The following is a 17,068-nucleotide window of genomic DNA, read 5'->3' on the forward strand; positions in this document are numbered from 1 at the left end:
GAAATCCAAAAAAATGTGCAGCTTGGCGAATCCTTATAGGCAAATACTAAATTTGTGTAACTTCATAAAAGATGTACAGTGTTATACTCATAAGCATGGGCTCAAGGTCAATCCCAAAGCCACTATATGATAATTCTTGCCGACTTTACTTAAGTTGTATTTCTTCAATATAATTATATCACATTATTCTAGATTCTCAAATACCCGGGCAAAATCCCATGGGTTGAGATATATGATTTGTGGGTGCCTGTGCCATGTGACTGAGACCTGGGAAGAGATATGGGAAATTCTCCTACTCTCTTTTTTCCATCCTCCCAAAATACTTTTCTCTATTCACTTGTGATTTGTGTAATTTATAACATGAAAATCAGGATGGAAAATGTTCTTAATGCATATGGGAACATTATGAGACAGGAAAGGGAACTTAGAAGAGCAAACTAGAAAGTGTTTAAGGTGTGAGAGACACAATAAGAAACGGACTTGAATATTTGCTCTCTTCCTTCAGTTCCTGGCACAGAACACTTAAGATCCCATAATTTCCTGGGTAATTGGGCTTGTAGCAGAATCTTTTTAAAAAATTGTTTGATCTTTTACCCAAGTTTCTGATCCAGGGTTCCTAAATCCCTTGTTGAAAAGGGAGTCAGATTAAAACATCTGTTAAGGCTTTTACATACATTATATGAACAGAAAGAGAACACCCAAGCCTAGAATGATAAAGTGTGTAAGGAGTAGCAAGTTCATCAATATTGGAACAGAATACATATATCTAATTTATAATTCTTTCAAGGATTAAATCTCCCTGGTCTTTTAATTGTACTGAATTTAAGCTCAGTTTTACCCCCATTAGAGGTATGTTAGGAGTTACTTCCAAACCCTGAGCCTCACCGTCAAAATGAAAACAAGTGTAAATTTAATACAAAAAATAGTAGGGACAAAGGTATCCTATTATTGCGGTGTGGTAAACATATTAGCCATGTTCAAAATGTCTAGTATTTTACTTGAGCTTTTCCATTACTTCCTATTGCAAATATCACTGTACGAAACCATCTGTCTCCTCATCTCTTATCTTTTGTGCCCATGTCTGACTTGGTCTGCAGACATGATAGACTTAAGCTGGTATGCTAGCCGCTTTGCACATCAAGTGCTTTCTTTATTTTCCTGAAGGCAAAGTGTCTAGAGAGCTTGCTCAGACCTTAGGCAAGGCAGGTTAGAAGAGCCTTGGACTTAAGGTGTCAAGGAACAATATTCAAAAAATAAGGGAGAGGAACCAATGGATAAATATTAAAGTTCCCTTGGCCTTCCTTGGAGAACACCAAGAGGTTTCTGCAGGATATCTCAACACATCTTAAGGTATTGGATCCCAGTGCTTACAGCAGTAACCTATTCTTTGCTGCCCACTTTATTAGCTTTATACTTTCTTTGTCTCACTTACCCATTTCCACATTCATCCTTCCTGAAATCACCTACCAAATAACATTATTTACCCAAATTCATGCATCAGGGACTGCTCTTGAGGGAATTTACATTCTGCCAAACACAGTCTTGGATGGTTTTAGTAAAGCAAGGCCACAGATGGCCTCAAATGAAACTCTATGGATGCACGATAATAAGAGACAATGATAAGATGACATTGCTAAATAACTGGAATCCCTACCAGAAAAACTACTAGTATTTCAGGCATAGACATTCACTTAGCATCAGAACCTAACACATCAGCATTTTTTTTAGACAGCTTTCCAGGTGGACCTTTCAAATGCTCACTAACTCTTCCGAATGCTTTTGGTTAGAATCCCAGTATAGTGTAGAAGCTATAACAAATAGAAACAGGGTCTCTTATAACTCTCAAAGAACATAAAAATAATATTAAAAACACATCATAATTCTATAAAACAAAGCTATGAAAAGAGATTACTGATATGCATGGTATAGTGTACTAAGTCTAGTGTTAGTGACTATGCCCATAACAACACCTTAATCTAAAGATGAGCGTGAAGAATAGTCACTGGGGTTTGTGTAATAATCATGATGACCAGTGCCAAATACTCACCTAAACTGGAGTGGGTCTTAGTTGTCCCGCGTAATTACTAACCTGACTGCAATCAGAAATATTTATGAGCATCTCTCCTTTGCGAAACATGCTCCTGGGAGGTTGAAGGCAATTTCTTTGTTATTCTGAAAACATCTGAGAAAAGGAAACAACGTCACTGGGTGGTTTTTAATTATTCAGGGCACCTCTGATTTCCCTTTTGAGAAAATTTTCTTTTATAGGCAATTCAGCTGATTTTATTTGTTATTAATTTGTCCAATCCCCACTCTGATATCTGAGGTTAAGTATATTATTTGTTGGGTGCATGCTTTAATCACTTGTAAATTACTTCAACATACATTTCCACAGTGGTTTTGGCCAAGCTTTATATCTATGGATAATGATAGAACTCTTTAAACATGTCCTATAGTGTTTTTAAAGATTCAGAAAGGATAGAATAATGAATATGAGTGTAATTCTTATTTTTATTTCCTTTTTTGTCTTAAAGAACTAAAAGTTAATAATACACTAATTCCATATCCCATAATTATCATCAGTCCTCATCTTCCATCCTCACATCAAGTCTCCTTTTATACATTCATTCCTCCTATACAAAGTTGATATGTTCCTTAAAAGAGAATACATCCTTCTAAAGAACATGTTATTCATGCTTTAATGTGTGTAAATATGTTGTTACATGTCTCATTTTGAAAGCTAACCTTCTCAATCAACTATTTGTTGCCAACTATATTTATTTTACTACATAGAAATGGATATTTTGCTAAATTCTACTGAATAAAATTTCTCTAATCTGGGTCTGCCACCACTTAATATGTTTGTTGCCATAGTTGCCATTTCCTGAATTATATATTTATAAGAACAATTAACAGGTTTGTGTGCGTCGCCACATTGCTCCATGAATGAACAATTTTGTAAAATGTCTCCTGGAGTAAGTTCCTGATTCGGGTAAAATAAATAAGTTTAATTTGTTTAAATAAGAATGGGTCTATTGCAAGAATATATTTATTAATATACATTCCACTACCAGTACATGAGACTATCATACTCCTGACATCAAACTTATATTATGTTCTGTAAATGCATATTGTAAGGGAGTGCAATAAATAATTATATCAGATTAAATTTTGTAAAGCTAAAATTATTTTACTTGCTTTGATATATTATTTTATTGATTAATTCAATACTAGCATGGATTTTAAACAGAAAAAATTTTTAAGCACAATCCATATCAACAATAACAACAAAATTAGAGATTATAACATAAACGAATAAATAAATATTTTAAATATAGTTTAAATATGTGTGTCTTGAAAGATGATAAGATGGAAACTTTTGAATAATGCTGATAAAGTAGTTGTAATGACTTAAAATAATTGAAACACACACTGTGGCACAGATGGAATGGCTGTTCACCAAATTTTTTTCTTTTATTTTCCTCCAGGGCAAATGGATGAATTATTTATCATCCTCCTTGTAGCTGGCTGTGGCAAAATGTGTGAGTTCTAGCCTCACTCATGTGGGTCCATCTTCATACTCAGTGTAAGCTGCACTTTCAATCGCTTTGTGCTTGTCCAGAATGGCTTTCCTCAGTACATTTCTTTTTCACTGAAAATCTAGAATGCATAAAAATCTCCTTTCACTTAACACCAAGAATTTAGCCCAATTGACAAATGGGCCAAGGGTGTTAATAGGAATTTCTTCAGAGAGATATACAAAAGGCAAATAAGCACATGAAAAAATGCTCAATATTAGGCATTATGAAAATGTAAATCAGAACTACAATGATATACCACAAACAGCAACAGCAAATATTGGTGAGAATGTAGATAAATTGGTACGCTCCTGTATTTCTGGAGAGAATGTAAAATGTAAAATCACTCAGCTGCTATAGAAACAGTTTAGAAATTCCTCAAACAGTTAAACATACGATTAACATATGACCCCACAATTCCAATCCTAGTTGTATACCCAGATGAATTGAAATCAGTTAATAAAACAAGGACAAAAACATGCAACACTTTTCACAACAGCCAAAGATAGAAATAGCCCCAAATGTCTATTAAAACATAAATGGCTATACAAATTGTGGTATATGTATAAAGGGATATTATTTATTCATAAAAGGAAATGATTATAGTAAAAAATGAGTATAGTAAAAATAATAAAATATTTAGAAACAAACTTAATAAAGGAGAGGAAAGACTTGTACACTGAAAACTATAAAACACTGGTGAAAGAATTTAAACAATACAACAAATAAATGAAAAGGATTCCCATATTCACGAACTGGAAAACTTAATATTGCTACAACATTCATTCTACTAAAGCAGTCTACAAATTCAGTGCAATCCCCACCAAAATCCCAATGGTGTTTTTGTTTGTTTGCTTATTTATTTTTATAAAAATAGAAAACAACCCTAAAATTCATTTGGATTAACAAAACACTCTGAATAGCCAAAACAATCTAAACAAAGACAAAGCTTGAAACACCCTATTTCCTGATTCCAAAATATATTGCAAATCTACAGCACTTAAAAACTGTATGTTACTAGCACAAAACAGACATATAGGCAAATGAAATAGAGATCCCAGGAATCAATGCATGCATATGCATTCAACTGATCTTTGACAAGTATGCCAATAATACACAATAGGGAAAGAATACTCTCTTCAACAAATGGTGCTGAGAAAATTATCTGTCCCTGTACAGAATAATGAAATTGAATCCTTAACTTACATTGCACTAAAAATTTATCTCAAATTGCATTACCGACTTAAACATAAGACCTGAAATTTCAAAACTCCTTGGAGAAAAGATAAGGAAAAATCTTTATTATATTAATCTTCAAAATGGTTTCAAGAAACCAAAAGTGAAGGTTTGAAAAGCAAAAATCGGCAAGTGGGACTACATCAAAATAAAAAAGCTTCAGCAAAGTGAAGGAAACAATCACAGTGAATACATAATATAGAGATTTGTAAAACTATTTGCAGATCATATATTTGATAAGAGGCTATTTTCCAGAATACGTAAGGAACACCTACAACTCAATAGCAAAACAAAACAGAACAAAAACAAACAAAAAACGGCTTGATCAAAAATAGAAAAAATAGGCTAAAGATTTGGATTGACATTCCTCCCCAAAAGATATACAAATGGCCAACGGACATTTGAAAAGGTGTTCAACATCACTAATAAGAAAAATGCAAATCAAAACCACAATGAGCTATCACCTCACATCTGCTTGAAAGGCTATTATCAAAAAAAAAAAAAAGGAAAAGAGAAAAAAATACACAATGTAGTGGAGACATAGGTAAATTAGAACTCTTGTTAATAATTGATGAGAATGCCAGATGGAACAGCCATTATGTAGAACACTATGGTACTTCCTGAAAAAAATTAAAGATAGAACTACCATGGGATCCAGCAGAGTTCCTTTTTATATTTATTAAAAAGAATTGGTATTAGGATCTCAAAGAGATGTTAGTAAACCTGTGTTCATTGTAGCAGTTATCCAAATAGACAAGATGTGTAAACAACATAGACGTTTGTTGATGGATAAATGGATGAAGAAAATGTGGTATATAAATACAGTGGAATGTTTTTCAGCTGAAAAAAAAATGATATCCTGCAATATGTGACCAATATAGAACAATATGAATAAACCTGGAGGAAACAATTCTTAGTAAAATAAGCTAGTCAAAGAAGGACAAATACCACATGATTCTACTTTTATGAGTTATCCGAAACAGTCATAGTTGTAGAACTGGAAAGCAGAATGGTGGTTGCAAAGGGCTGTAGTTTGGGAGAAATGACTAGTTGCTAATCAATGGGCATGGAGTCTCAGTTTTGCAAGATAAATAATCAATACATGCTACAGCAGGTATTAATCTTGAAAACATTATGCTGAGTTAAAGCAGCCAGGCCACAAAGGTCACCTTTACTGTGATTCCTTTATATGAGATATTCAGATTACAAAACTATGTAGAAATTGAACACAGATTTCCAGGGCCTGGAGGAAGTAAGGAATGGGGGAAAGTACAAGGGTAGCTCAAAAAGTTCATGGAAAGATCTTTATAGTCTTTTAATTCTATATTTCCACAAAGTTTTTGAAGTGCCTTTGTACTTAATGGATATTTTGTAGTGATGAAAGAATTGGAAAAATATGGAACTACACATAGGTGTGAATGTGACCATTGTCACTGATCATTCCCTTTAAAGAAGTTATTGTCAAGCCTTGTGAATTTTACCTCAATTAACTGTTTTTCAGTGAATTTAGATATATTTTTACATGTTTGTTATTTATATGTCATTTTGAGTGGAGTTCCTAATTTTATATTTTGCCCATATAATCATCATGCATTCTTTATAATGTATGTGTCTATAGCATGCAATAAAATAACTGTCTTCTTAACTAGTTTATGATAGCTTTTGGTTTATAGAAGTTTCAAATTTTGTGTAGTCACATCACTTTGTGCTTGCAAACCACCAAACTTTAAAAAATACATATAATTAATTAAGGGGATTCTACCAATCTTAAGAGTTCTGGTAAATATTAACAATGTAACTATGTATTTTTCTAAAATTAAATGTATTTGTTTTTCACAATGGATATTACATAGGAGTACAATTGACTTTACACATTCTTATTAGTCAATCTTCATTTTTTACCATATAAATCATATTTTATAAAATGTAAATTCTTTGTACAGCCCTTCCCCTTTCTATTAATCCTCGTCATCCTATCACATTTTCTCCTTTATCATAGGTAAATCCTATCTATCATTTCTCATTCACATGCAGATTGTCATTGTTTAACTATATATTTATATATTCATAAACAAAATATACTCTAAGCTTGAAGATGTTTTAAATATGTTTGCATGATATATTCCTGAATATCTTATTCTGAAATTTTTTTTTTTTTTTAATCTTGGGTGCTTGTTTTTGAACTCATCCATATTAATTCACTTAGCCACATATTATTCTCTGATTTGACTGAACATATACACTTATTAGAGATTTGCAAATTGTTTCCCAAAGTGACTGTAACTTTTACATCCCACACCAGCACAGTAAGAATGTTTCCTTTACACTATCACCTCACTTTCACATTGAAGTTAGTAACTTTGAAATTTATGTCAATTTTATGAGTATAAGATGGTTTTATATCATGTTACATTTACATATTCCAAATCATTATTAAAGTATATTCCTTGTCCATAACAGGTTTTTTCCTTTGTAAACTGTATGTGTAGTACTTTCTTCATGTTTCTATGGATTTTTAATCTATTATTTATTAATTCAACAGATGCATAATTGTATCTGTTTTCTCAAGTGTATGGTTTGTTCTCTTAGTATAAACATTTTAAGGATAACATTTATCATTCCTTTTGATTTTGACTTGTTTTTTAGGATCCTTTCCCTGCTTAATTATATGCACAATGCACACACACACATTCACAGGGTTGGACCTTATTAGTATGATTTGGGTATGTACAGATTATTGGATATCAATGACCATGACTTAGTTTTGACATTTGAAGTAAGGATTACTGTGATTTCAAAATGGAGAGACCTTTAAATGGAAAACAATAAGTTCTTAGTTTTTGTGTAGCAATATATTGTGGTAGGAGATGCTCTGTTTTGTACAGTTCAAGTGTTATTTAAATTTTTAAATCTAATTTCAAGAAATCATAATTTGGTTGTACTCTGTGTTCTAGAGATATTGTCTTGTTGTGATTAATGAACAAAGGGAAGTCTTGAGGAAGAGATGAGTTCACTAAAAGATAATTAAAAGTTATGAAATGGGATGAAGGAAGGAAAAAAAAACACTACCACTAAAACTTATCTGTGAAGAAGACAGGTCATTGTGATTAATATAAGGTCTGCTGGAAGCAGGGTTAAATGTGAGTGTAGGACTGATCTTTTGTGTGCCTTCCTTCTTGGGTCTGGGCAGTGAGGAATGCCGGCATCTGTAAGAGCATCACAGAGTGCTACGAACCAAAGGAAAACAGAGCCAAAAGCTGGGTAGGAGCAAGGCCTACTGAGAATCCAATAAATATGGAAGGGGCCTTAGTTCTGGGAAGAGTTGTATCTGCCAGCCTGTTGTATCTTACTCTGAATTACGAATTTTTTTCTGTTTTTCTTCAGTTTATGTATAATCTTGATAAGTAAAAATGTCTAGTTTCTAGACATTTACCCACATAATTTTTGTATTTTCTTGATAAAAATTTGTGTACAGACAATAAATACAACAATAACGACATGCCATAAATTAGTTGTTCTTTTAACTAGTTTATGATAGCTATTGGTTTACAGAAGTTTTAAATTTGGTGTAGTCACACTATCTTTTTTTGCAAATTACCAAAAATTTAAAAAAATATATAATTAGGGAATTCTAATAACCTTAAGAGTTCTTGTATATATTAACAATGTAACTATTTTGCACAATGAATATTATTTTGGTGTACAATTGATTTTAGATATTCATACTAGTCAGTCTATTTTTACCATACTAATCATATTTTATAAAATTAAAACTCTTCATACACACCTTCCTATTCCTATTTATACTGGTTCTGCTTCTATCAGGTTTGTTCCTTTACCAGAGAAAAACCCTATCTACTATTTCTCATTCTCATATCTTCTTTGGAGGAACATATATTCAAGCCCTTGCTCAGTTTTAATTCAGGTTATTATCATTGTTGTTTTCATAATTATTGCTATTGAGTTACAGGAGTTCCTTAGGATTTTTAGTGTCAATTCCTTATTAGATACATGGTTTGCAAATACTTTCTTCTGTTTTGTAGGTTTGTTCACTTTACTGATAGTTTTCTTTACTGTGCAGAAGATTTTCAGTGTGATGTTGTCCTACTCATCTAATTTTGTTTTTGTTGCTTGACTTTTGCTGTCATATCCCCCAAATCATTGCCAAGCACAAAGGTCTGAAGCTTTTCCCCTATACTTTCTTCTAAAAATTGTAGTTTCATGACATGTTTAAATCTTTAAACCATTTTTTGAGTTCTTTTTTGCCTATCGTATAAAACAAAGGTCCAACTTCTTCATTTTGCATTTGTATAGTCAGTTTTCCCAGCATCAGTTGTTGAAGAAGCTATCCTTTCCCCAACAGTATGCTTGGCACCTATGTTGAAGATCATTTGAACATATATTTGCCAAATTGTTTCTGGGATCTCTATTCTTTTCATTGGTCTATATATCTGCCCTTATTTCAGTACCATGCTGTGGAATTATCATGGCTTTTTAATGTACATAATTTTTAATTTTCATGTTCCACCTTTTAATTATTTAATTTTCTTTTTTTATTAAACATGTTTATATAGTACAGAGTAATATTTTCATGTATGTATATAATATGTGATGTTTAAAGCAGGATTATTAACACATTCATACTCACAAACATCTTTCACATCTTTATGTTGAGAACATTTGAACTCCTCTCTTCTATCCATTTGAAAATACACAAGAAATTATTCTTAATTATAGATAACTAGGACAACTATAAAGCACTGGAACTGAGTCTTTCTATCTAGCTATAAGTTTATATACATTAAGTACCTATATTGACAATTTTTAGTGAGATCTACTTCTATTCTAGATAATTTCATTGATGGGACATTTTAATTTTCATGAAGGTGCCTGTGGAGATAGCTCTTCGGAAAGTAGAGATGACAGATGTGTCATATGACAACAGAGACAACTGGACTGAGGCCAGGGGACTTCCAGGGAGAGGGTGTTAACTGATCAAACCAAACTTGTGTAGACCATAAAGGGCAATAAAACTCCACTGAAGACTTTTAAATTCCTCAAATTTGAGTTTGGATTTTAAAAATAATGGATGATCTTGAGTGCAATCATTGTCTTGGTTATTGATGTAATGGAAAAGTCATTAAAACAAGAAAACCTTGGGAACTACACAAAATATTGAGATATATAATCACAATCCTTTAAATCTAAATGGATTTCTAGGAAAATATCATAATACTTCAGTGAGTTTTGGGCTTTAAATTTCCAAAATGCCATTTATTCTTCTGACTTTGGGGAATTTTGCTGACTTTTCTGATACTCATGTTCTCAAAGGGATTCAATGTGAGACCAACCCAAGATCTGCACACATATAACTTTTTCTGATTGGGTCATCCCAAAACTATAGAATTAGGTCAAGCTACTATCCCTGCTGTAGATGCAGAATGAAAGGCCTTCATGGTTTCTTTTTTAGGTCTTTCCTAATTTCACAGGTATGCTCACACAGTGCCTTGCTCCATGACTGTGTCCAGCATCTCCTCTGTCCCCAAACCCCCCAAAAGATTTTTCTGTTGCTATTCAAACACAAGGTACCATGAAACCTCCTGGGCATCCAGGTAAACGTAAGCCAGAAGAGTAGGTGAGTTAATGCCCTATGAGGTGAAGTTTGACCAACAGGTGATGAGAGTTGACAAATCTATTTCCTTATATTCATAAAAAAACTCTTAGCAGAGATGTCTGGTTGGTTGATTGGGTTGATCTATCACACCTGAATAAAAGTGTGATAAGTATGGTGTGAGTTTGTGTGCATGAGTGTTCACACTTTTGAAACATTTGAACTGAATGCTTTTTTGTTTGTCCTTCATTCAACAACAGTTCTTTGTATAATCTGTTTAGCACAAATTTTCAGCTAAGTAATGTAGAAAGCATGTGCAGTGTGTAAACATTTTGATATTATAGTTTGGAACTCTGGTGATTAAGACAGGTGCAAGATGGCTCAGTTTCACAAAATCTGCCATTAGAGATGCAGTAGCGGAGAGTGATGGGATTGCTAGCTGTAAGTGGGATAAAGCCAAGGATTATAGGCTACCCAAAGCTAGAGAAAGCAAGGAAACAGATTGCCCTCTGAAAGTTCCAGAAGGAATATAGACTGACTACACATTGACATTAGCCCAGTAAGAACCTTTTTTGAACTTGTGGCCTCCAGAACTCTGGAATGATAAATTCGGTTTTTTTCAAGCTACCATATTTGTAGTGATTTCTACAGCAGCAATAGGAAACTAATACAAGAGATAAAAAATTATTTTTAGAAAACTCATAGGTGTAAACCAAATCAGAAGGTAAATAATTCTGTTCTCTTTATTTGACTTAGTTAATTCAACAATATGTATAGTATTGGTATAAATACAAAAGTGAGTTTAGCCCTGTTCCTCCAATTCTGTTCACCTAGACAGACCCCAAAAGAATCATTCCTACTGGGAAGGATACTTCTTCAATTGCGACTATATCAGCTGGTGAAGACAAATATACCCACAATAAATTTAAAAAACACACACATAAATAAACAAAACAAGAATCTTAAAAGCTAAAGCTGTCAAACTATTGCCAATGTTGTCCCCTGAAACTGTATATATTTATCATATAGTGTGACTTTTTTTGTTGCTTTTAGCTAGTCTTCTTTAAGACTGAAGTTAAAAGTTGACCAATTGATCTAAATACCACAGATGGTAAATTTTGGCTATTTCTGACCTCCTTGAAAAACATCATAAATGTAGTTTCTTTCTAGACACTGAATTTTCCTCATTTTATTCTCACTTTTTCACATTCCATTGTACGTTTGTAGCATTTTACGTGTACAGACATGGCACACAATAACTATTAACAAGTTTATCTTAATTTGGCATGGAGAACTGTTAAGAATTGGTGACACTTTTAGGACATTGTCTTTTTTTGGAGGGGGCCAATTAACATTTCACTCAAAATCAGACTAAATAAAAATGTTAAAATATTGGTGCGTGATGTTATGCTTTCATAGCAAAGGCAATTCCTGTATGCCAAACATGAAATAGCCAAAGATGAAATCAGGAATGTAATCCCATTCATTGTTACTACCAATAAAATAGAATACCTAGGAGTAAAGTTAGCCAAGGAAGTGAAAGACTTTTACAATGAAAACTATAAAACATTGGTGAAAAATTTAAGAAGACACAAATGAGTGGAAAGATATCTCATTTTCATGGGTTGGAAGAATTAATCATCAAAATATCTGTATTACAAAAAGCAATCTACACATTCAACACAATGTCTTTTTAAATATCATTGACATTCTTCACCAAAATAGAAAAACACAATCTTACTACTTGTGTGGAATTACAAAAAACCTAGCTTAAGTCATCTTGAATGGAAAGAACAAATTTGGAGGCATCACATGTCATGACTTCAAAATACACTGTAAACTGTACCAACGAAAACACCGTGAAATTGGCATAAAAACAGGTAAATTGACCAACAGAATATAACAGAGAAACCAAAAACCAAAAAACAAACAAACAAAAAAACAACTCACACTTATAGCCAACTTATTTTCTACAAAGGTGCCAAGAACACACAGTGGGTAAAGGACAGCCTCTTGAATCAATGGTGCTGAGAAAACTGAATATCCACATGCAGAATACTGGGAAAACAGGGTTATTTAATCAGGTCCCCTCGACTTAGGTCTGGTTGGGAGTGGTGTGGCTCATTCTTTGTAAGCAAATTGTTTGTGTGTGGGTGGAGTTAATGCACATGTGTGGCACCCTGAGTTGGCTGGCAACTGCCTTGGGCATCTGCCCCATGCAGCCATGCTTTTGAACCTACTGCTTCCAAGGACCTGTTTTCCAGTTACCTCACTCGTAGACATGTGTGTGAGGGGTCTGGTTACCCAGCCTGGTGTGTGAGGGGTCTGGTTACCCAGCCTGGCATCTAAGTAGTCTGGTAATCCAGCCAGGCATGTGAAGGGCTTGTGAGCCAGTCTGAACAATGGGCTTGATGGGTCTGTGAACTCCAAACCCAGCCCTAACTCTACAGTTGGCCCAGTTGGCAGGATATGGCAGGTAAAAGAGTGCGATACAAAAGATTGAAATTAGACCCCTATCTCTCACAATCCACAAGAATCATCTCAAAATAGATTAAACAAACAACTAAATTGAGACCCACAACTATAACACTAGTAGAAGAAAACATAGGAGAAACACTATAGGATATGGGAGTGGGTGGAGCTTTTATGATGGAGACCACAAAAGCACAGGCAACTAAAGCAAACATATGTAAATGGGACTACATTGAACTAAAAAGCTTCTGTATTAGTAAGGGACTGTCAAAGTGAAGAGACAGCCTACAGAACAGGAAAAGTGTTTGCTAACTACACTACAGGCAAGGGGATAATATCCAAACATAAAAGGAACAAACAATTCAATATCAAATAAATAATAAATAAATAAAAAGTAACAACCCAATTACCAAATGGCCAAAAGACCTGAACAGTCATGTCTCAAAGGAAGGCATACAAATGACCAAAAACGACATGAAAAAGATTCTTTACATCTAATAATCAGAGAATTGTAAACTAAACCCACAATGAGATATCATTTCACTCCAGTTAGAATGGCTATTATTAACAAGACAGAAAATACCAAACACTGATGCGGATGTGGAGAAAAAGGAACTCTCTTACATTATTGGTGTGAGTGTCAACTGGTATAGCCACTATGCAAACCTGCATGGAGGATCCGCAGGGAACTAAAAATAGATCTACTCTGTGACCCAGCTATCCCAGTACTGGGTATATATCCAAAGGAAATGAAATCAATATATAAAAATAGATACCTGCACTCCCGTGTTCATCACAACACTATTCACAATAGCCAAAAGATAGAATCAACCCAAATGTCCATCAATAGATGAAAGGATTAAGAAACTGTAGTATGTATATACACAATGGAATGCTACTTGGTTATAAACAGAAAGGACTTTGTTAGGAGGGAGGTTTCTGTAATGGGACACAATTATCAACCACATTGTATATCGACAAAATAAAATAAAATGAAAAAAAAATGATATCCTATCATTTGCAGAAACATGGATGGAACTTGAAACCATCATGTTAAGTAATTGGGCAACAAAAAGACACACACCACATGATATCACACATAAGGGAATCCAAAAACATAAAAATAAAAAGTGGTTCTTGTAGAAGTAGAGAATGGAACAATGGTTACCATAAACCAGCAGGGAGGGGTTGGTAGAGACAGAAAGAGGTGGGAAAGCTGTAGATGAATGGGTGCAAAACTATGCCATCTACATTGAGTGAATTTTTGTGGAGTATATGCATGTACTGAAACAACACGCTTTACCCCCCAGATAGATACAAGTTAAAGTACTTTGAATTAAAAATCGATTGTATGTCAAAATTTGGGCAATGTACAGGCACCAAGTGAGAAGGATGAAAAAGGAAAATTCCCTTTTTTATTTGTTTAGCCTGTTTTCCCAAATATTAGATTTCCATACGTATTGAGCACTTTTTAAGATTTACTTTCCTGTGAAATTGACTATTTATATGATACAATAATATGTTTAAGTACAAGATAAATCTAGTTTCATGAAAGTTATGAATTTGGTGGATAAAATGCTGCAAAAATAAATATATAACATTTACAGTTAACCAAATATGTCTGGTGCAAAGAGGACGATCTGTGTCTTGACAACTTTCCAAGAAATGGTCTGTACATACCTACCTCCATCACCTGCTTCCAGGCGTGATCTTCCTTGAATAGCAGTTTTAAAAAAATAACATTTAGCAACTTACATTTTATTTTAAAATATACTTTCTTACAAATTATTATTTATTATTTATTTGTATTTTCCTGTTTGGATATGTGAGATTGTGTGGAAAACAATTAAAATTTTTTCCAGGGAAATTAATGGAGTTTCTAACCATGATTCGCCACTTCTTTTAATAGCAGCGATTTTAGGAAGAAATGACAATTCTTAAATGAAGATAGTTTTACTTTTAAATTTGCATTAGTTTAAAGGATTTCAGTGGGTTATCCAAGAATCTCTTCAATGCCTGTTTCACATCCTTGTTCCTTAGGCTATAAATCATGGGGTTCAGCATTGGTATTACTAGGGTGTAGCAGACCAAGGCCATTTTGTCAGTATCTAAGGCGTGGTTGGTCCTTGGTTGCAAATACATGAAAAGAAGAGTCCCATAGAACACAGAGACAGCCATCATGTGAGAAGCGCAGGTGGAAAAGGCTTTTTGTCGGCCCTCTGAGGAACGTATCCTCAGAATGGCAAGGACAATGTTGAAGTAGGATACGAGAACAATAATCATGGAGAAACATAAGTTGGTCCCCGAGAAGGTAAATACTGCTGTTTCTGGAAGGTAAGTATCAGAACAGGACAAGGCTAACAAAGGAATGTCATCACAGTAGAAATGGCTGATTATGTTGGAAGAGCAGAATGACAAGGAGAACACACAGGAAGTGACAGTCACTGCTGTGGTCAGACTTTGGAGGTATGTGAGGAAAACCAGCAGACGGCAGATCTGCGGAGACACCACCACCATGTACAGCAGGGGGTTGCAAATAGCCACATAGCGGTCATAGGCCATTGCTGACAGCATGAAAATCTCAGCCACAATGAAAAGTAAGAATCCACCAAGCTGGGCTGCACAGCCATAGTAAGATATGGTTTTCTTTGTAACCAAGAAGTTAACCAGCATTTTAGGGGCAATGGTGGTAGAATTGCCAAGATCGATGATAGCCAAGTGACGGAGGAAACAGTACATGGGGGTTTGAAGTTGGGAGTCAACACTGGTGAGGGTGATGATGCACAGGTTTCCTGTCACAGTCAGTCCATAGATCCCCAGGAAGACCAGGAAGAGGGGAATCTGGAGCTCTGGTCGGTCTGAGACACCCAAGAGAATGAACTCAGTGATCCGGGTGAGATTGCCAGAAGCCATTTACTCTGTTGTGATCATCTTTGAATGGGAAAAATTGAAAGTAATTAATAGAAGATAAATTTGCTTTTCCTCATAGGTGCTAGGTTGTTAAAAGTTTCATTTAAAATCAGATTGTTCTGATGGACAAACCATTAAAAGTTTTAATCCCAATTGTTTTTCTCCCCATCTTTTCATGTATAATATAAATACACACTCATCAGAAACAAAGTATGAGACGTATTTAACGAACTCTTAACTTATTTATTTGCTGTTGGATATAGTATATGGAGAGTGAATATTGCTATACATGTATAAATTATATTAAAATATGGTATTGGATGGATATGTATGCATTTAAGTTGTGTATATATACATATTTATACATATACATGAAGGCACAAGTACACGTTTGTTTGTGTGTGTGTTTACAGTGATGAAAGAGAGCAGTCTTTAGGAGTTGACCTGCCAGAGGACCCTCCAGTTATCAATCTTAGGTTCTATATGTGTCCTCTCTAGCCGTTGTCATCAGTCATCTTTGGGACTTTTTTTTTTTTATTACACTGTGTCCAATGTTTATTATACTGGCATTTTCACATGCACTTTGCAAAATAGAATTTCTGCAAGATAAATGTGAGTCCTACATTGTGGTGCTTTCTCTCACTGAGTTGTATTTAATTCTTTCTTTCTTTCTTTTCATAGGAACATACTTGATTGTACGTATCTGTGGTACATAGCACTGAATATCAATACCTGTGTGCTATATGAAAATTTCAATATTTTTGTTGGAAAAACTTTCAGTACCCTGGAATTTTTTTCATCGATTTCTACCACACCATTCTGCATCATCAGCCCAGAAAGAGGCCTACACCTCAAAAATTTTCCTCTGAAGTGTCATTCTGAAACTAAGTCCCTTTTACTTAATCACACTTCATTTCTTCTGCTAAATAAGCCAATTGTGTCATGTCACTCTGACTTCTGGTTACTCAGACTCCTCTACTATTCGGTTCTGGCAGCTCAGCTCTTCTTGCCCTTTACTTTCCAGCTTATACCTCTTCTACTTTATTTGTTTAAAGCCTGTTTAGATTATTAAAAATTTTTAGTATTTACATTTTTTTCTTAAGGTTTGATCTCTGATTTTCTTGTATAGAGAAATGAGTGGGAAAGAATGCTAATATTTATTTGGCAAGTAGTATGTGTCCAGAGTTACAGTAAGGGTTTTGAAGTAATGATCTCGTTATTTTTCAGGCGTGCCTTAGAATATGGATAAAATTATTTTCAT

General features: G+C 34.1%; 1 protein-coding gene across 1 annotated transcript; it reads right to left on the minus strand.

Annotated features, from left to right (window-relative positions):
* Nucleotides 1–14,856: 14,856 nt before the first annotated feature.
* LOC134376491 (olfactory receptor 8J2-like) lies at nt 14,857–15,810 on the minus strand. The gene has a single exon (XM_063095019.1). It carries the CDS (start codon nt 15,808–15,810, stop codon nt 14,857–14,859), a length of 954 nt encoding a protein of 317 aa, XP_062951089.1.
* Nucleotides 15,811–17,068: the final 1,258 nt, after the last annotated feature.

Source organism: Cynocephalus volans, chromosome 4 (assembly GCF_027409185.1).
Source record: "Cynocephalus volans isolate mCynVol1 chromosome 4, mCynVol1.pri, whole genome shotgun sequence".
NCBI lineage: Eukaryota > Metazoa > Chordata > Mammalia > Dermoptera > Cynocephalidae > Cynocephalus > Cynocephalus volans.

What these genes read in the sequence shown, in the direction of transcription:
- LOC134376491 (XM_063095019.1), bottom strand. Translation starts at nt 15,810, where the DNA reads ATGGCTTCTGGCAATCTCACCCGGATCACTGAGTTCATTCTCTTGGGT.